Below are 20163 nucleotides of genomic sequence, written 5' to 3'. Positions count from 1 at the left end.
TTGCGAAATAATCATTACATCTATTATCATTTCCAACTCAAATTTGCATTGACACAAAAGTATTACATTTTCTTCCCATAATTATTATCATTGTTTATCAAAGTTCAAACATAAAATAAAATACATATATTAAAAAAAAAAGAAGCAATAATCTTTCATACATCTCGACTAGCCACGATGATTATTAATGCTCATCATCTTCTTCATCATCTTCTTCATCATATAACGTATCCAAAATATCCTGAGCGGACGAAGAGTCTGACCCGATGAGCCGGTCTAGCTTCTCATCACTCCAGCAACTTGTCGGTTGTGACTTACGGCGATCTTTAGATTTGTGGCCAGACTTGATAGCCGGCGACACGTGGCAATTACTGTACTTGGACCGCTCACTTACTCCGATGATGTTTGACTGGCTGGTAGTAGATGATGACACTTTGACTCCATTAGCTGGTGGTGGGTTTGTTGGTCGCGGATCAAAGCCCCGCGGATGAATCATTCCCGTCCTTATGACGTTTTGCTGACGACCTTCATTCTTCATGTTTGCTTCTTGAGACTTTATGAATTGAGGAACTTACACTGTCTTGTTATATATATGATTAATTGAGGAGCATACTTAGATATGTTTGGGCATCAAGAAAATGAGAATAGTCAAACATGCTTGTCGACCAAGATAAATTAATAGTTATCTTCTCTGCCTTCCTATTTGCTTTTGTCGGCACTCAAAAAAGTCTGTTCAAAAAACATTGTCGTTTGCTTTTCGTAATTTAGTCGACTTTTTAAGGATTTATATATGTAAAATTGTTATATAGGTTCTAAATCCTAAAAAACTATTGGTAGTCTCTTCTAGTGTTTTATAAAAACTTTTCAGAAAATATTAGAGATTACCAATATTTTCATTTTGATGTGGATATAATCTTAGCCATTAGAGACACTTATCTTTTTTTCCAAAAAAAATATTGGTAGTCTCTAGTAAACAAATATGAGATTCAGTTGGATAAAAAATGAGTAATGGACATTGTAGATGCTAAAAACCACAATCTTATGAACTTAGTTGGTAAAATAGGATTCAAGGGATTTAGGGTCAGACTTTCAATAAAAAATCAATAAGAATAGCGAATGAAATGACGAGCTAGATTTGTATTAATGTTTTAGTCGGAAAATTACAATGTGTTCTTTTACATCATATCTCGAGATATTTATATCGAAGAGCTCCAACGAGGATCCCTGGATTTGCTCCGATGATATCGCTCCGTTCGTCCGCGATCTCTTCAACTCACCCCGAGATCCTCTCGGCCATCCGACTCAGCACCGTTCCTTAGCCAGCTGACATTCTCTGGGCCTTTCTAAAGCCCACCATGAACCCACAAAACCCTATTTAATAGACATTACATACGGGACTTTGATCGGTGAAACCCAACACCAACATACATCAAACCTGAGACAAAGCAATACATGCGGTGTTGTATAACAATAATTATAAATACATTTGAATGTGTTAAGTAATTTTTAAAAATACAAAAATAAAATTAAAAAGTTGTTATTCGAACATGTAATTCAGATGTAAGTTTGATCTATAGCTAACTCAGTATGTTTATAAACTAAAAGTGGTAATTTGTGTTATATTTATCTAAAATGTTGGATTAATTTGGATCCATCATAGATTAAATATTAGTACGATGATCTAAAGAGTATGAATGGTGACAACGGTTCATGCGGACAAATCCGTCAGCGGTTTAGTCCACCCTAGAACGAAAAACAGACCACTGTGGACTAACTTTATTTGTACACAAAAATGGTCCGCAGTTGGTTTGCAGCGGTTTTTTTTCTATTATCTTTAAACCACACCGCTGCAGACTGTATTTAATTCGCGGTTTAATTTGCTGATGGATTTGGCCGCTTTGACCTCCGCTGCAACCACTCACAAATGTTTTGAAATACCCACGTGTTTTGTTTTCTAATTTTATTTTATACATGGCAAAATCATAAATTAACACAAAAATATCTATTACGAAACGATTCACATTTATTACTTTATAAAGAATTGAAAGAACAAAAAAAAAACACACCCCGGAGGGTTTGGACTTTGGAAGGCGTAGCCATTAGTATGAAATAGTAATTAATGTGTACTTAACAAAACGATAGCGAAGAAGAGACTCTTTCAACGTTCGGTGCCACTTCCATGGATTCACCAAATCCTCCCACTCAAATCCCTAACTCGGTCCGTCCTGTTCCTGGCTCCAATCAGAGCTACGCCGATTCGATTATCTCATCGCTCCTTTTGTTTCCCGATTCCTCTCCGACCTCCATTAGCTCATCCTTCGATCGAGTCCTCGACAAAGCTCTCGCCTCCGCTTCCGTTGATGAATCCGTTCAGGATCGTCTCGTCGATCGTACTCTCGAACTCGCCTCTCTCCTCCTCGATTCCACTAAACGATGCTTCCGGAAACGAGCTTCCGTTCACAATTCCAATTCGTGGTTCCTACCCCCAGAACTCACCATCAAGGTAAAAACAAAACAAATCCGAAACTTTCTGGCAAAAATTGTGCTCTCTCTCTCTCTCTCTCTTTGTGCCTGCGTTATTGGAATGTAGAGGCCATGTTTTAGGTTTTTTGGTTCATCTAAGCAATTTAGGATATATATGTTGTTGTTGTCTTGAGTGATTTCTCATTTCTGTGTTTAAAAATGGGATTTATTCAGGTGTTTTCGATGCTTGATACAAAGTCTCTGATGCAAGCATCTGTGTGCTGCACTATGTTCAACAATTGTGCCATTGATCGTGTATGTTACTCCCACATCGACCTCACAACGGCTGCTAGATATGCTGATAAAGGAATTGTGTCTACTGTGATCAATCGGGCTGGAAGAGAACTCAGGTTCATTTTTTGTGTCTTCAAACAATCAAAACAATGTGCTTTACATTCTCTTTTTATATTTGAACTTGGTTTTTGTAAACATTTCTCAGGGTTTTTGTTTGTTGATGCAGATCCCTCAAAATTGGTCGTGTTGTTCGCGCAGCTGGATCTGATTCTCCCACGCCTTTGCTTAGCGGATCTTGTCTCTCTACACTAGCCTATAATCATGGTTTTCTTGGGTATTGGCTTCCATCATTTTGAAATTTCAATATCAATCTTGTTATAGTTACCTGCCTTGCCCAGTCTAAACTTACCTAATGGAGTTAAGGTTGAGAAACGAACATGTAGAAATAAGGTTATAGTTTTTATAGATAGGAAACATCCCAAGACAATATCAACATACCCTCTTAATTTTTGAAACTCATTTGTTTATGGCTAATGCCGTAGGTGGAAAAACCTCGAAACCAAGAATCAAGCCTGAGATCGATCTAGAGAAAATTCTATTATTTATTTATATCTTGAAATCTTGTCCTTCGGTTGTGCATTTGAAAGTGATTCAGAATCTCTATCATACAGAGAAAATGGTTTCACTGGTTTGTATTTTGAGAAAATGTTGTTCTATATCATGTGCACTTATTCTTCTAACTTGGTATTTTCTTTCTTCCTTCAAATAGGAGTCGCTTGAGAAACCTTCGGCTTTACAATCTCAGACCAATAAAATACAGGTCCTTATGCAATGCGTTGTCAGTTTGCCCAAACATCACTGATCTGAGAATTGTTGGATTGTAAGTTGTAGCTTGTTTATTTTGAATTTCAGCAATGTTTCCATTTCTATTTTTTTTTTCCCTATGTCCAGAGGTTTCATATTGTCATCTTCTATGCTTTCTTTAATGTCTGTCCAGTGTCCACTTTCAGTTCTGCTAATTCCGTAGACAACGTTTTCTCATGTTTTATTATCACGTGTTTTATGTGACAGGTATAACCTTACTGAAGAGCTATTTAACTCGCTGACAATAAAATGCCGCTTCATAGAACACCTGTTCTTAGAGACCTATGGTTATCCACGTAAATCCTTTCCACTGTGAAGCTTTCCTTCTGTTACTTCCAAGTTTGCTCAAGCTCACCTATTGTGTGACAGGTACGTTAGAGACTAAAACAGGATCATCATTGATAGACTTTGTGGCCAACTGCCCCAACTTAACTTCTCTAACGCTCATACGTTTTGGACTAACCGATGAATGGGCCCGAAATCTTGTTGAGGTATGAATCCTTTTTTTTTTTTTTTTTTCTGTTGCGTCTTCTCTCTTCATTTGGTATCACCTAATCTATGATTTTACAAAACCTAAAAAAAAAATTTGGATGTTATTTGCAGAGTTCTCGTAAACTGAAGTACCTGAATTTGGCCAGATCACCTACAATCAAAGGTCGTTTTTTGAGGTAAAAATACCAAAATATCAAGAGCAAAAATTCTCTTTAGGTCTTTTTATTAGCAAAATCTCACATAGGGAGAAAATATTGTTGGTAGGGAGTTGGGACTTAGCTGCAAAGATCCTCCACTCAAGACTCTAATATTGCCTAACTGTCCTAAACTACAGGAGGTAAAAGATTTAGCATGAACAAGTTTTTGGTTGTTTCTTCAGTATTGGTCTGACACTCACTGATAACTGACCTTGATATTTCAGAAAGAGGTGTTGGAATTCTGTAACTCGATACTCGCAGGGAACTTCAAATCCATTCGTCACATTGTAAGTTCTTGTGAAATTATGCCAAATTCTGTAAATACAAGGTGTATAAATGACGTGGTTTACTCTTAATCGGCTTCTTTTTCTTGGTTCATTTACTCTTTAATAGGATGTTTCAAGTAACCGCGGCTTAGTTTCTTCAGTGAGGGGCAAGAGATGTAACAAACCAACGTAACCGATTGATCTTTCATTTTCTATTATTTTATTTAGATAGTTAACAGTTTATGACTTAGAAACGTACTAATGAGTTGCTTATTCCCTATATTGTAGTTTTCCACTGGAGAGGCTGAAAGAAGAAAAATCAGATGTCACATTTGTCGCAGAATTTCCAATGACAAGGTTTTCATCGGTTACCATGAAACAGGCTTTAAATATAATCATTTGATTCACAATTAATTGAAATCAAAATGTGTCTGTAAATTTCATTACAGTTCAAAAAAGCTCTACGATGACGAAGAGTTGAGGCTGATAGAGATGATGGATGCTGACGACGATGAAGTGGATGACGATGATGATTCGGATGATGACTCGGAAGACGGATCGGATGAGGATGAGTCAGATGATGATGTGGGTATGGGCTTTCATGAAGAATATTTGTTATGATGATTGTTGTTAAATCGTCAGTTTTTATTATTGATCATTTGAGCTTAGTTCCACGGGAAGCTCTTCGTTTCTGTCTCCTCGATATTTATTTGAACTACGAAATTATTAAACGAGTTAGAAAAATGTGACATTGTCGGTTAAATTATGATATGATTTTTTAATGAATTAAAGATTAAAACAATAATGGAGGTTTACTAATAAAAAAACCAAAAAAAAGATATAAATTAAATCCAAAATAATCCAAAAATTTAACATATGAATCACTCTGCAACACGTGCCAAACTCGCTCTCCTGTGAACTAAAAACGTTACTTGTTCATGGATACTCCAAACCCTAAGCGACCTCGCCATGATGTTTCCTCCTCTCCCATCCAAAACCCTGACTCTGATCCAGATTTCAACCAGAGCGACTTCGATTCGACCATCTCCTCTTTCCTTTTGCTCCCTGATTCGCCTGATTTGACTTCTATCGGTAGCTCCTTCGATCGAGTGCTAGGTCAAGTTCTCGTCTCTGCTTCAGAAGCTTCCGGTGATGATTCCGTTCAGGATCGTCTCATCGATCGTGCTGGCAAACTCGCCTTTCTTCTTCTCGAATCTACCAAACGCTTCTCCCGGATGCGCGCTTCTCTTTACAATTACAACTCTTGGCCCCTTCCTCATGATCTCACCATTAACGTAACGAATCTAAAACCTCTGCTTATTGAATCTATAATTGTAGCTTTTAGGGTTCTATTTCTTGGTTACTACGCAATATTTTTGAGGAATTCTCAAATCACTACTGATCAGACACAATCTAAAGATCTCCGTTCTGACAAAGTGATACGTCAGAATCTTTTATGTATGCTTTACTCACGTACTGTGTTTACAATTTGCATAAATAAATTTTAGGTGTTTTCGATGCTCGATACAAAATCTCTGATGCAAGCTTCGGCATGTTGCACTATGTTCCGCAAATGCTCTAAAGACCCTTTATGTTACTCTCACATTGACTTGAAAATGGGTGGCAAACGCGTTTATGATGAGATTGTGTGTAGTATGATCCATAAGGCTGGAAAGGAACTTAGGTGTGTAACATTATATTCTGTTTGCATTATGGGCAGCTACCTTCTCCTAATATTTCTTACATTTTTTATTATTCTGCATTTGTGTTTATGTTATCATCTCTTGTGGTTTCCTTTGTACATGAAGATCACTTAAACTCGGCCGTGTTATATCTTCACGCAAAGGATCTACCTTCACGAGATCTTGTCTTGCCTCAGTAATTCTTAATCATGGGTTTAACGGGTAATTTTTTATGATAATTACCAATTGTGATATTGTTTGAATCTGATTGTCCAAATCTGATCATCTGATTGGTATTATTTCTCTTTATCCATTCAAACAGTGGTCTCTTGACAAGCCTACAACTTTACAATCTCGTATCCACAGGAACCAAGTCCTTATGCGATATGTTATCAGTCTGTCCAAATCTCACTGAACTCAAGATTGCTAATTTGTAAGTTATTTTTGGGGCGCCTGCCTGCATATAGCTTTTGAGTTTCATGAATTTTCCAATATCTCATTGTTACTTTGCCATTGTTAAAGTGATAGGACACAAATCCTAGAGCAAATATTAAAGACGCTCACTAGAAACCCTCGCTTGATAATACAGCGCCTGTTAATACAGAACAATATCGACTTTCCTCCTGCATCAGGTAACTAAACTTGCTCGACTGTGAAATTTTATTCCTCTCTAGCTAGTTCCTCCTTGGTTGGCTCAAGCTTATACAATGAGTGTGGCAGGTTTATCATGTTCAACCGTTGAGGCATTTGTTACCTCCTGTCCCAGCTTAACTTGGCTAACGCTTGTAGGTTTTAAACTAAAGGAAGTAACAGTCCGAAAACTTGCTGAGGTATGGTTTCGTTTAGTTTTTTTTCTTTTGATATTTCTTCTCTCTTTTCATTTAGGTTTAATGGTTTATGAAACAATTGAAATGCTTTTACAGGGTTTTCCTAAACTTACGCACATGAATCTGTCTAGAACGCCTGAAATCAGCGGTCGGTTTTTGAGGTTCGTGTTGAATACTCAAAACTAATCACGATATCTTTTGAGTGTCAAAATACATGAATCTTTCTGACGAATACTTTGATGGTTAGGGATTTGAGAATTCGTTGCAGAGAGCCTCCACTCAAGACTCTAATACTGCGTGATTGTCCTTCTTTAGATGAGGTTAGTATAAACACACAATTATGTTTACAACTTTTCATCTAGTATTTATTTTATTACTATGTCTCAATTCCTATGTTTCTGAAAAGCATCTCGATATGTGTGTATATATATATATATATATATCCAGAGAGAAATAGGGTATTTCTTGGATGCGCTTCTCAACGGACACTTCATATTCATTCGGCACATTGTAAGTTGCTATGCATTTTTATCTCTCACTTACGTCTTCGATCATGTATGCTAGTCTTCTATCTCATTCACAACTTTGAAATTGAATATATATTATTTCAGAAGGAAAAACAAATAAGAAATGATTAGAATTTTCAGAAGTCATTACAATTAAACATCTTCCTTGATTTTCTCAAATAGGACTTAACAAGCCATGTTGGTGGAGGCGAGGAAGTTACCATATCAAAGTAACTATTTAGTCTCTGAATTTTTTTTTTTTTTTTTTAAATATCACAACTATGCGTACTAATGACACAAATTTTATTGTTGTTCTCTGTGTGTGTGCGTGATGTAGGGATATGATAAAGAAGCTGAAAGAAGAAAGATCAGGTGTCAAAATTATAGACAAAACTGTTTCTTATTATTTGCGGTTTAGTTAAATAATAATCGTTAACAAATCCTTGAGAGTTTTGTAGTGGTAAGTAGTTTGGTTGTAAATTCAGATCATAAGACTTCATGGACATATTAAACTTCCTTTTTCGTAATTAATCTTTAAAGTAAAGGGAAACAGCAATGCTTGAACAAAAAAGCTAAGCTAACATTCAATACAAGTTCTCTAATAAGTACTCTTTTCTACAAATTAATTAGCTCAATGAGATTCATAGTGAAAAATATATATTAGGCATGTTTTATTCTGATATGGATTGACACTAACTAGGAAAATCAAAAAATTAGTATCCAAAGTTGACATACGGCTGATACCGATCCCATCACACCACCCATGTCAGCCTCCGGTACCATTCTCCTCGTTCGTGCTGCTGGATTATGGGATCTATGTCATCGGTGGAATCATTAAACGAAACCCAACTTGGCAAGTTTGGCTTCTTGACTACCTTTCCCTCACGTGGCGCCGCCTCCGGGATATGAGAGTGGCTCACTCTTCTGCAGCTGCAAATGTTGTAGACGGGAAGATTTACGTGTTTGGAGGCTGCAATGAGGTTGATTCCTCGGACTGGGCTGAGGTTTTCGATCCTGATCTCTCGTACACTATGAAGGTTTTTATACTCGGTTTCTGTCAATCTATGAAACTTGTGAGTTCAAGTTCGTAGCATGAACCTTATATATGTTTTTTTTTGGGTTTGTTACTTTTCTAGTACATTTTTGAAACATAATTAGAAAAGTAGTACTAATACTATTCAAAATTGGTAAAAGAGGAAACATGAAATAGAGGTGAAGTGAGATAGAAACTTGTATGGGGTAGAGGTTGTTGGAGAAGATTACGAAAAGCGGCTGAGATATCTCTCCAAACTTTTTTTTTTAAAGATTTTTTATTCTTCATTATATGCCCCTTCAATCTAAAAACTAAAATACTAATCAATAAAAATTTATTTTTAAAATTTATTCAGATAAAAAATCTATATCTTTTTCTTTACAATTTGATATGCATTTTGTTTGATGATTTTATTTGATAATATAAAATATTTTTAAAATATTTTTGTATCCGTACACATTATTAAGTGTACAGATGTCTGTACACATACATAAAAAATTATGTTTTTTTCTTTATTATTTGATATGCATTTTGTTTGATAATTTTAAATATATTTCATATTTTTTTTATTTGTACAATTTAGTAGGTGTAAAGATATAATCCGAACATCGCATTATGTGTACTATATATATATATATATATATATATATATTCGTACATCTCATTTAGTGTACAATGTATTTGTACAGCTAAGATAGTATACAATGTGCTTGTTCGTTTGGTTGACGCAGGTACCTGCGGCTGCGGCAGACGCATGTATGTTTGTTCGTTTGCTTGTCACAGGTACCTGCGTCAAGACGCTGCGGCAAACGCTGCAACCCGCGTCTAACATTTTTAAACGTTGTTTCGATTCAGCGATTTAAAACGTAAACGCAGCCGCTGCCGCATCCATAGCCGCCTGCGTCAACCAAACGGACAAGCCCAATATATATGTATATATTGTATACAATCTTATAAATTTAGTATTTGTAATAAGAGAAATATATGTTTTTTTTACTATTTCTATAATAGAAAAGAAGCAAGATAGATGAGAGAGTGGAGTCGAGTGTACGGATGTAAAATTACAAATTGGCAATTGCACAAAAAGACATTCGTACAATTTGTTAGGTGTACAGAAAAATACACATATTTTAGTTGTACGGATTTATATATACATATATATGTTACAATTCAAATATACGTCTGTACACTAAATGAGTGTACGGATTAAAATGTGTGTACAGATCATTACATCTGTACACTTAATAAGTTGTACGGTTTAAACCATCAACATGTTAAATAGATTCAAACTATCCAACAATATTTGTGTACGTTTTTAATGATTTCAAATAAAATGTATATATGTTTATATATCTGTAATTATAAAAGTTGTATGAATATATTTGTATATTTACTAAGTTGTAAGAACAAAAATATTGTCCAAAAAACATTAATTTTCTGTGTAAATAGGTTATATAAAATTAAAATTGCTAATAATTGTTGAAAGTTATAATAGCACAGTGGTTAAAGCTGTTCAATTTACTACAATGTTGTGGGTTCAAACCACATTAGATGTTAATTTTTAAAATTTGTTTAAATTAGGGGATAAAATTGTAATTACCCTTGTGGCTTCTTCTTCCCAGCGAAACCCTAACGCCGCAGCCGATGGCTGTAATTTTTTTTTCTTTTTCTTATAGTTTTCTCTTTAAAGTTAAGCAAAATTCATAAATCTATCATTAACTTAGAAATTTATAACCTAATCCGATGTTTAACATGGTTTTTCTCTTGGTATCAGTCATTTTCAAAGAGGAATGGAAGAAAAGTGATTGTAAACAAAAAAAATAAGATTGAATTATTGAAGAAAAGATCATGAGATGAAAATTAGTTTGTTGAAGAAAGTGATGGATCAAGAGATAGAAGAAGAACAAAGCTTGCTCATTTGGGATTTAAAGGAGGAGTATTTAATCTTTCTCAATTAAACTTTTGTGATCTGTTATTTTGGCAAATTGTGTAATCATGAATGAATGAGAGAAATCATTATCTTTGGCTTGGTGTAGCGGAGAAGACGATTAAAACATAAAAAACAAAGAAAGAAAAAGTTTTATTTTATGTAAATTATTTGTAAAATACTCAGTGGCATGACATGTAATTTCAAATGTTATTGAATGGCAAAAAAAAGAATGAAACTGAGCCAAATAGTGGTCAACGTGGTTTCTTATAATTATAAATAGTAAATGTACTAGTTTTCTAATTATGTTTTGAAAATGGACTAAAACCCCAAATAGCTCTTTTTTTTTTCTGTCTCAACCTAGTATTGCTCCCGCTTCCTCACATCTGCTCGTTAAGCCAACTTTGCATCAAATGGTTCGAAGGCCATAATATAGCGCAAAACTTATCTGTAAGATAAAGTATATATTTAGACTTTCAATTTGTTTCAGTCAGCCTTTTTGAGATAGTTTCTCTCTTGTTGGTAATATTTGCAACGCTTGGTGACTAAGTAATTCTACTCTTGAATTCGTTTTGGAGCTAGCTGGTTCATGTCATGTGCTTCCCCAAACATTCATTGGATCCATCTTTCTGCAAACCCCAACTTCCTCGTAGTTTTCTCAACAAAGATTCTTTTAGGAGAACTTAATAAAAAAAAAGGTTTTAATACGGCGAGGAGAACACCATAGAATAAGAATACTCATCAACTTGCAAGAGATTTACATCCCATTCCGAAACACCAAAATAACGTGTAACAACAAATCAGTTATAAGCAATCTTAACTATTCTTGTTTCCATAGTTTCCTTACATATATACACATAGTTCTAAGCAATTTCTCAAGCATCCTGTTTCCAAATCCTGATAGTTTTATCCATATGATTACCAGATGAAGCGATCTCGTTCTGACCCGGATGGCAACTCACTGAGATCACTGCGTCCGTGTGGCCTTCTAGTCTCTGCAGTATATTTTTCTGCTGAAGATCCCACAGATACACGCACTTGTCCTCTGATCCACTCACGATGTACTTCCCATTCGTTACAGAAAACGCCGATATGATACAGAATACTTTGTTGGTATGTCCTGTGTACACTTTAAGAAACTTCCCCGTCGCATAGTTCGACAGCTTCTGTTGGTTTTTATCCCACATTGTACAAAAACAAATCAATCCATTAGTAGTAACTAGCATTACAAGAGAATGTACTAGTCAGTCTCACATTCAATTTGTTCTGTATCAAAATGTTCTCAAGATCAGCAAATAACACAAATGCAAGAAACCCATTACTTCTACTGTATCAAAAAATGTTCTCAAGATCAACCAAATGCAAGAATCCATCAAAAGACTAGACGACAATAGTCAGAGTCTTAACTTCTTTGTTCATATCTCAAATCAAACACGATGCAAACCAATAATATATCAAGATTAAAGCAACAAGAAGTTTAAGAACTTACGAGAGTGCTATCGAGAGTAGCAACGAGTATAAACTTCCCATTAGGCGAGAACTTGGCGAAAGAAACAGCAGGAGTCTTATCATCAATAAGAGTCTTCAAGCAAGTTCCTTCAGTAGCATCCCAAATCTTGCAAGAACCATCATGACTTCCCGAAACAATCAACGATCCATCCCGATTGAAATGCACACTCGTGATCGGCATCGAATGAGCTTTAATCATCCTAACACACTTGCCAGTTTTAACCTCCCAAATCCGAATCGTCTCGTCATAAGAACCAGACACAATCAAATTCGACGGAGGATTGAAATTAACACAGAAGACAAAGTTCGTATGACCTCTAAGAACCTTGAGACACTCATACGGAGACCTAGCGTCCCAGATTCGAAGCGTGCAATCGTCAGAAGCAGAGCAAGTGTAATGCGAATCAGAAGACCAAGCTAGATCGGAGATACCACTAGAGTGACCTTCGTAACGGTGGATGAGAGAGTAATTCGTAGCTGACCAGAGAATCATGGTTTTGTCTACGGAAGCGGAGGCGAGAAGGTTGCCGTCGTTGGAGAATTTTACGCATGAGATCGCCGCCGTGTGACCTTCTAGGGTTTTCAGGTGACGGTATGGTTTATACATCGGAACGTTTCCGCTTCCTCCTGCGTTACCGGCTCCTCCGTTACCCGCTCCGTTACCGCCGCTTGCCATCGCCGTCTCTCGTCGTCGGATTAACCAAATATCTCAGTGAAGACGTTTCAGAAGCGTACTACAATGTATACATTCGGTTCGGTTTGGATGTTGTATCGATTTTGATAAATCATGCTAGGGGCTCAAATTGGTTCGGTTCAGGTTGGGTTATTGTTTGTACCACGATTAAAACTGAAATTATATTTAGTTAATTTGGTTCAATTATAATTTACTATACGATTTTTGATATTGTTTTTGGTTTAGTTGGTTCGATGCCAATTACTGGCTTCAGTATAGCTGGTTTGATTTCGGTTTGATTATTCTCGGTTCAATTCGATTTTTTTTTTTTTAATGCCAACTAATAGGTGTTTGAAATCAAGAGCTTGGCAAGATTGTATCCAAACATCTGTGATTTGTGAATGAAAAACTGAACTGAGCTAAACCCATTGATGACTGTGTTTTTTTTTTTTTTTGAATATAATGTTAAATTAGATTCAAAGAAAAAATAACGTTGGTATAACTAGTGCATCGTATATTTGATTACAGAAGCTAAAAATTGAGATGGAAAAAGAGAACCACAGATCACCGCCTAGTGCTCAACCATAAGAGCAAGCCCTCGTCATACCGTCGGTCACCCAGTTGCTGAAGAGCTAAGAGTTGATTTCGAATCTCTTTTTCGATGCGCTTAACTAGATGGCATGCAATTGTAGGAGATTCGCCATGTCGTCTTCTGTTGCGTTCCCACCACAGAGAATGAACCACAATCTGAAAAGTATACCGGGTGAGGTAACCTTGAAGTCTATTTTGCTGATTGCCTGAAGTGAGGTGAAGGATTGTTTGTCAGTCTGTTGAATATTGATTCTTGAATATGCCTTGAGCAATAGCTACCCACACTCCAGAAGAATAGCTGCAAGAGAAAAAAGGTGATCCCTAGTCTCCAAACAGCGCGTACACAGAACACAATTCCCTGAGTTTCCCCTGTTCCACCGTATCATTTTGTCACCCGTGGATAAACGGTCTTGAATCGCCAAACATAAGCAGAATGCATACTTAGGGATCGCATGCGTGAACCAGACGCTTTTGTGCCATGGTACTAGGCTAAAAGAAGGACGGATGTGATTCCAAGTGTCAGTAGTAGAGAACTTTGGTCTATAGATATCATTCTTCCCTCGCCACAAGACGAGATCCGGCTGTTATGTGCGAGACTGATGCTAAGAGTGTAGAGCATCTTCTATCGAGTTCAAATAAGTTTGGCGGTGTCGTCGCCGGTGACGGGAAGACCAAGCTTCAGCAAGGGTCGCATGCCTACGTATGCCGAGCTCGATGATACCTCTGTCCCCTGTAAGATTAATCAGCTGTCCTAAAGGTGACCAATTATCATACCATAATGAACAGAGGTTTCCATCCCCGACTTCCACTTTACAAAAAGATGCCACCAACTCTCTATACTTTAGTATTTTCCGCCATATCCATGATCCCAGTGCAGTCTCCTTGCAGGACCAAAAGGATTTTCCTTTAATCAGATATTTATGAAGCCATTTGACCCAAAGAGAATCCCCTTGAGAAACGATACGCCAGACCAACTTGAGGCAACATACATCGTTTGCAGTTTTCAGACTCCGAAGGCCTAGACCCCCTTGTACTTTTGGCTTACAAACAGCGTCCCAAGATATTTTAGCTTTGTTAGGATTCATCTCTACACCGGACCAAAGAAAAGCTGAGTAAAGCTTGTCAATTTCCCATATACACTCTCGAGGTAGACGAAAAACACCTAACCAGAAAGTACAAATACCCCAAATAATAGAACTGATAAGGTTGAAACGTCCAACAAAAGAGAGGTACCGTGCAGTCCAAGAGCTGATACATTTCTTGAGCTGCTCCAACAATGGAGAGCAATCCGCCAGTGTTAAACATCTAGTGACCAGGGGCAACCCCAAATACCGTACAGGCAATTGGCCAATCGCAAAGCTAAACTGAGCGGCCATAGCTTGACTAGTTGAGTCAGAAAGTCCCGCGAAATACAACGTTGATTTTTCCATACTTATATGCAAACCTGACTTTTTGGAGAATTGATCAAAGACCTCCACAATACCAGCAACAGAACGAAATTTGTCGTCTGATAAAACCATAATATCATCAGCAAAACTTAAGTGTGTTAACCCCAAGTCCTTACAACGCGGATGGTAACCGAATTGTCCTGCACCAGCAGCCTTGTCCAACATCTTTGAAAGGACCTCCATACAAATAACAAATAGGTAAGGCGAGAGGGAGCAACCCTGCCTTAAACCCCTGGAACTCTGAAAATAGCCCGCTAACTCCCCATTGACCTGGACGGAGAAGGAAGCAGTAGTGATGCAAAGTCGTATCCAGTGGATAAACGTAGAAGGGAAACCCAATGCTAACAGAGTGGTCAGAAGGAAAGGCCATTGGACTGAGTCAAAAGCTTTGGATATGTCAATCTTGATAGCACATCTTGCAGAAATTGAGTCTTAATGATAGTCTTTAACCAGCTCCGTTGCAAGAAACACATTCTCGATCAACATATGGTCTTTGACAAAGGCTGACTGATTACCGGAAATGAATTTTGGGAGGATAAGCTTAAGGCGATTAGCTAAGATTTTAGAGATAACCTTATAGCCTCGCCATTGATGACTGTTATTATACAAGAGGGAAAGATTTATGCAAGAAACGAATGTTATATAGAGAGGATTGGGGAAGATCCTACTATGAAGTCTTGTTTTTGTCGTATATATCTTCAAAGCCATCAGATACTCTTTTTCCTTCTTTCAGAAATCATTTCTGAATACGACTGAATAACCAATTTGACAACCAAAGAACATAAAACCATCATACCTCAAATACAAGGCCAAGGAATGCTCAATAAGACCAAAAAAGTAAGTCCTGTTTTGTTAACATTATAGAAACTAGCATTGCCTGAAGAAGTTAGGACAAGATATTTATTCACTCAGACTTAGTCATTAACAGATTTTAGTCGAGTTAACAGATTCATTCATACCTATGGATAGCTATAGAGGAAAATGTAACACCAAGCGCCAATTAAACCAACAACAAGCGATGAAACTAAGACCAAATGTAGTATAACCCAGCCACATGCCAATATTGATAGACCCGTTAGCATTATCGTCCATGGCTGACACCTGAGAAACATAACCACAGCTTATTCAAAACCCTATCTCAAGAAAAGGAAGGAACCCTAGGCCCTGAAAAACGTCTAAAGTTTTTGTTTGCAAATATACACACCAGAAGAGAAATCATGTGTATTTGTTTCTATGGTTAATGCATCTGTTTCTATGGTTCTGTAAACGCACACAGCACGCCACCATCGTTCGGTTCTGCTGAATCGGTTGGAAACAGAGATTACTCATTTGCGTGCCCGACGTGATAATGCATTTGAGGACAAGGCCCTTTGGAGACGTTCGGATGCTACGTTCTTGCCTAGTTTCTCTACTTCTGAGACTTGGCAGCAGCTTCGAGTTTCGGGCTTACGAGTCAGTTGGTATAAGGGAGTCTGGTTTTCTAATTCGATTCCAAAACATGCTTTTATACTCTGGCTTGCAGTTCAGAGTCGACTTACCACGGGAGATCGAATGTTAGCTTGGAACAGGGGCGTGAATCCAGGTTGTGTGTTCTGCACGGCTCCCTTGGAAACACTACCGCACTTGTTCTTTGGTTGTCCTTACACTGCTCGGATCTGGCAGGCTCTCTCCCGCCAGCTTATGTCCCGGCATTATACCGGTTGCTTCACTCAAATTCTGGTTCTGCTCTCTGGTCACACCCTTAAAGGTACTAATAGCTTCCTACTGCGTCTTCTCTTCCAGGCTGCGGTTCACACAATCTGGATGGCAATGAATCGGCGGCGGCACGGTGATATGTCCAGCACACCTGATCATCTAATCCGGTATCTAGACCGTTTGATTCGTAATAAACTCCTCTCCCTCCAGAAACGGACATCTAAGTTTGGGGATGGCCTCCAGATTTGGTTGTCAACATGCATTTAACGTTATATGTTTCTAATATTTCAGCTGTGTTTTGGCATAAGGATGCATTTAATGTAAAAAGAAGCTTTTTTTTTTGTTTGAATACAACTTTTGCAAGACGAGACAACTTTTGTAGGTGTGTGTGTGTAATTAAATGGAATAAATAGGTAATTACATGTCTTATATCTTCTTAATATGTTTTTGCAAGAAGCAAGAGACGATCAATAAGGAAGTAAAAGATTGCAGAGAGTTGAGCCTCGGTATGAGATTGGTCTTAAACTCTTAACGAACAAGATTTTTATATTGAGGAGACTGCAAAGATATCTACTTATCTAGTGAAGATGTGGAAATTTCTATTTACAGATTACAGCATTTCCATTGATGTTGCAAGAGGATAATATTTATTTTTCTCCTAGAAAAGTAAAAGATGCATCCTCTTTTGATGCCACCTAGACACACAATGTGTTTGGAATGTGAGTTCTCTTGTTTGGCATGACCAAGTGTTTGCATAATTTTGCAACAAAAATTTGACAGTTGATCAAAAATTAGTACGTATATATATGCCAGATAATCAAGGCCTTTCAAAATTTTCATTTTGATAACCTTATTGTAAAGCTTTGTGGAGAATATAGAGAGAGCTTGAAATGAAGAAGTTTGATTGATTGCTCTTTTCTGGATTTGGCCCACATTAACTCATAAGTCATATAACTAATCAAAACGAAATGTAGGTCTTTTGTCCCACATCGGTCACTCTACTCATTTTGTGTTTGTTTATATATGACACCAAATGGAATGTACAACGTCGAGCTAAGTAACGAGAGCTTGTAACCCAAGTGGGGACTATAAGATGGTGGGACACTGGTTCGGTTCCTCAGGTCGGTTCTGGTGTTGGCATGTTTCTGAGCTGCCCAGTCCAAGCTGTGAGTAGTCCGTGTGGGTTGAGCGAAGGCTCGGCTCAGGCGGGTTCTAAAGTTGGAGGGCAATGCGTGAGGCTGGCTTCACAGAGCAGCGATTACTTACCGCTTACAGCAGTGGACGGATTACAGCTCAGCGCCGCCCAGAACCACTATGGCCTGCTGGTTCGATCTCAGCTGAACCACCATTTTTTTTCCCCCCTTTTAAATTTACATCGTTTTAAGCCATCACATTTATGCTTTTTGTTTTGGGCTTGGTTAGTTAGGGTTTATGCGTTTAAGAGGGAACACATACAATGACCAAAAGCTATGAAACAGATAGCAAACTTTGAACAAAGCAAAAGACTTTAAGAAAGAGGAGACTGCAGAGAGTTGAACCCTAATGAGAACTTGTCAAGTATCCGCAGCACCAGTTTGATACAACATCTTAATAAGAAATTTTGGTTCATACCTTAATACACACTCAGTGTTTACTCTTTGCAGAGTGATCTTAATCAATTACTGTGATAGTAAGAGGAGGCTACAAAGAGTTTAAGCTGAATTGTATCGCCGTCAGCAACAAGGTTCCACATGAATGACTCAGTTTCAATCATTGTTCGCCCTCTGACTATAAAGTAATACCCTTCCTGAGGCAGATTTAATTCACCCTTGTCTTGCAAGTTACCCAGCTCTTTCCTCAGTTCTTCAACTTCATCATTTGCGTTAACCTCCACTGGAATCATCCTGGTCTCGTCAATTGTCTTCACAAATACTGTCATCTTTATCGACGGGATGATCTTTCTCTTCTTCCTCAAAGGCCAATCTGGAGTAATGTTGATGACGGCCTCTTTGACTAAGTCTGACGATGAACATTTCTTGGGTTCTTGATTCCTGCTTCTTGTGCTGCTTCCAGTTCCAACCGTCACAAGGGGCAAATCTTGAGGGGCAAGTAATTCATCAAGTGAATAAAACGGTCGTGATGATCCGTTGTCGATTCTTGTCGCCGTGATCTTTTGGAATGGTTTGTTAACGAACCCATCAACTGGCTTTGATGGAGATTGCTTGGTTTGATCGTTCTTCTTCTGATTAGGCTTCTCGTCAGGAGAGACGTAGAGAAAGAGATGAGAGTTGTCTCCGACATACCATAATCGTATCTCAGAGCGGTCATGAAGATACTTGCCTTGGAAGAAAAGGGTTTGTTTGCGAACAGGGATACCTTGAGACTTCTCGATCCTCTGTTTCACCATTAACACTGTATCCAAGAAACCAACAAAAATGGAGAACGATGAGCCACGTTCAGTTTCGATGGTCAACTTCATAATCGTATCAATGGTGTTTCAAGATCAATGGAGCAAAGAAGAGAGATACAGAGAAAGTGAGTGATCATTTGTGACGAGATCAGTGTTTAACCGTAAAGTTGGTTTAAATATCACTTTAAGCCTCTAGTCGACGAATCTTAACCGTCAATTGCTCTCCTTACTGATATGATCCAACGGTTAGGTTAACCATTCCTGAAATGGATTAAAACGCGGTGTTTTGATTAAAAATATTATTTGAAGACTTTTTTTTGTTTTTTTTGTCAACAACAAATCAGCTCAAACGAGCTAATTAGTAGAAAAATCGTTTACAAACAATACTTGGTGCGGAGATGTACATGTTTGGCGTGCCAAAGAAATATTATTTGAAGACCTTGACATATTTTTATTTTTTTGGTAGTGAGACCTTGACATATTATTGTAAGAACATTTAAGAGTTTTTTCACCTAAAACGAAATTACATTGTTTTCTATTTCAACATCAGAATAGTAACATAGTTGCAGATAAACAATTTAAAAAAAAAAAAAAAAAAAACGAATTATCAAACTATATTGTTTTTTATATGTAGTTTTTCAAATTCTTTAGTATAAAATATATTTTTAGTTCATCATTCTTATTTTCACTTGTATTAAGTAAGTTTTATTATCAAGTTTTTATTAAAAAAAAATGTATAGTATACCGTGGATATTGATTAGTGGCAGAGCCGTGCCTACGTTAGGCAATATGAAGCCTTCGCCTCCGGTCCCATTTTAAGAAATAACATTCAATAGCTTATGAGTTTGTTTACAATGTGAATTTACGACAAAGTTTTATTATAGAAAGTAGAAACGTTCAAAATGAGTAAATGCTTTTATTATTTTTCTCTTAACCCTTGTAAGTTCTAAACGTGATGTTTTAATAAATTGAGTTTGTTATTTTTTTTACTTTTGAAATTAGTATTGTTGTTAGAAATTAAAAAGAAATATTGAAATAAAAACAATTAGTTGATACAAAGTCGCTTGATTACTCATATTAGGTAGTAATTGATAACATTTTTTAGTTATATATGAGTTATGTCCCTAACTCAATGGTATAAAACACTGGTTTTGAAATTTTGGTAAACAATCTTTGAAAACAAAAAATATGTTTTAGAAATAATATTTTATTTTTATTTCGATTCTTTGTTCACTAAAGATGTCATTATTATTATAAGTTTTTTTTAGGATGCCGCCTCCGGCCTTCTCATCTCTAGGCACGGCTCT

At 37.1% G+C, this 20163-nt stretch overlaps 4 protein-coding genes, 1 non-coding gene and 1 pseudogene across 7 annotated transcripts; 3 read left to right on the top strand and 3 right to left on the bottom strand.

The window, feature by feature from the left end:
- Positions 1–23: 23 nt before the first annotated feature.
- On the bottom strand, positions 24–572 carry LOC104737440 (uncharacterized). Its single transcript, XM_010457612.3, has one exon. It carries the CDS (start codon positions 536–538, stop codon positions 185–187), a length of 354 nt encoding a protein of 117 aa, XP_010455914.1. The 5' UTR covers positions 539–572; the 3' UTR covers positions 24–184.
- Positions 573–2000: 1428 nt separating this feature from the next.
- Positions 2001–5362, top strand: LOC104737438 (F-box protein SKIP17). 2 transcript variants are annotated; one of them, XM_010457611.3, is made up of 12 exons: positions 2001–2503; positions 2698–2873; positions 2984–3091; positions 3527–3637; positions 3829–3908; positions 3991–4112; positions 4225–4289; positions 4378–4450; positions 4535–4597; positions 4704–4765; positions 4865–4933; positions 5026–5362. In XM_010457611.3, the coding sequence occupies exons 1-12, from the start codon at positions 2180–2182 to the stop codon at positions 5195–5197; spliced, it is 1425 nt and encodes a 474-aa protein (XP_010455913.2). In that variant the 5' UTR covers positions 2001–2179; the 3' UTR covers positions 5198–5362. The 2 variants fall into 2 exon arrangements, with proteins under 2 accessions (XP_010455913.2, XP_010455912.2); XM_010457610.3 differs by having other exon boundaries at positions 3829–3917.
- A 112-nt stretch (positions 5363–5474) lies between these two features.
- LOC104738481 (F-box protein At4g02760-like) lies at positions 5475–8135 on the top strand. 2 transcript variants are annotated; one of them, XM_087482106.1, is made up of 11 exons: positions 5475–5871; positions 6085–6260; positions 6385–6480; positions 6581–6691; positions 6781–6890; positions 6979–7088; positions 7182–7246; positions 7333–7405; positions 7533–7595; positions 7775–7821; positions 7929–8135. In XM_087482106.1, the coding sequence occupies exons 1-11, from the start codon at positions 5515–5517 to the stop codon at positions 8011–8013; spliced, it is 1293 nt and encodes a 430-aa protein (XP_087338232.1). In that variant the 5' UTR covers positions 5475–5514; the 3' UTR covers positions 8014–8135. The 2 variants fall into 2 exon arrangements, with proteins under 2 accessions (XP_087338232.1, XP_087338233.1); XM_087482107.1 differs by having other exon boundaries at positions 5537–5871; positions 6625–6691.
- A 3145-nt stretch (positions 8136–11280) lies between these two features.
- On the bottom strand, positions 11281–12841 carry LOC104737437 (COMPASS-like H3K4 histone methylase component WDR5B). Its single transcript, XM_010457609.3, has 2 exons — positions 12041–12841; positions 11281–11717 (listed from the first exon to the last, which is right to left on the bottom strand). The coding sequence occupies exons 1-2, from the start codon at positions 12734–12736 to the stop codon at positions 11427–11429; spliced, it is 987 nt and encodes a 328-aa protein (XP_010455911.1). The 5' UTR covers positions 12737–12841; the 3' UTR covers positions 11281–11426.
- Positions 12842–17514: 4673 nt separating this feature from the next.
- LOC147929981 (signal recognition particle RNA) lies at positions 17515–17820 on the top strand. Its single transcript, XR_015579114.1, has one exon.
- A 301-nt stretch (positions 17821–18121) lies between these two features.
- LOC104738480 (ubiquitin domain-containing protein 7SL RNA2 pseudogene) lies at positions 18122–18925 on the bottom strand (annotated as a pseudogene).
- Between the last annotated feature and the right edge of the window lie 1238 nt (positions 18926–20163).

The sequence above is a fragment of the Camelina sativa genome, chromosome 13 (genome assembly GCF_030686135.1).
Source record: "Camelina sativa cultivar CO46 ecotype springtype chromosome 13, ASM3068613v1".
Lineage (NCBI taxonomy): Eukaryota > Viridiplantae > Streptophyta > Magnoliopsida > Brassicales > Brassicaceae > Camelina > Camelina sativa.
This window is presented reverse-complemented; position numbering and strand designations above follow the sequence as displayed.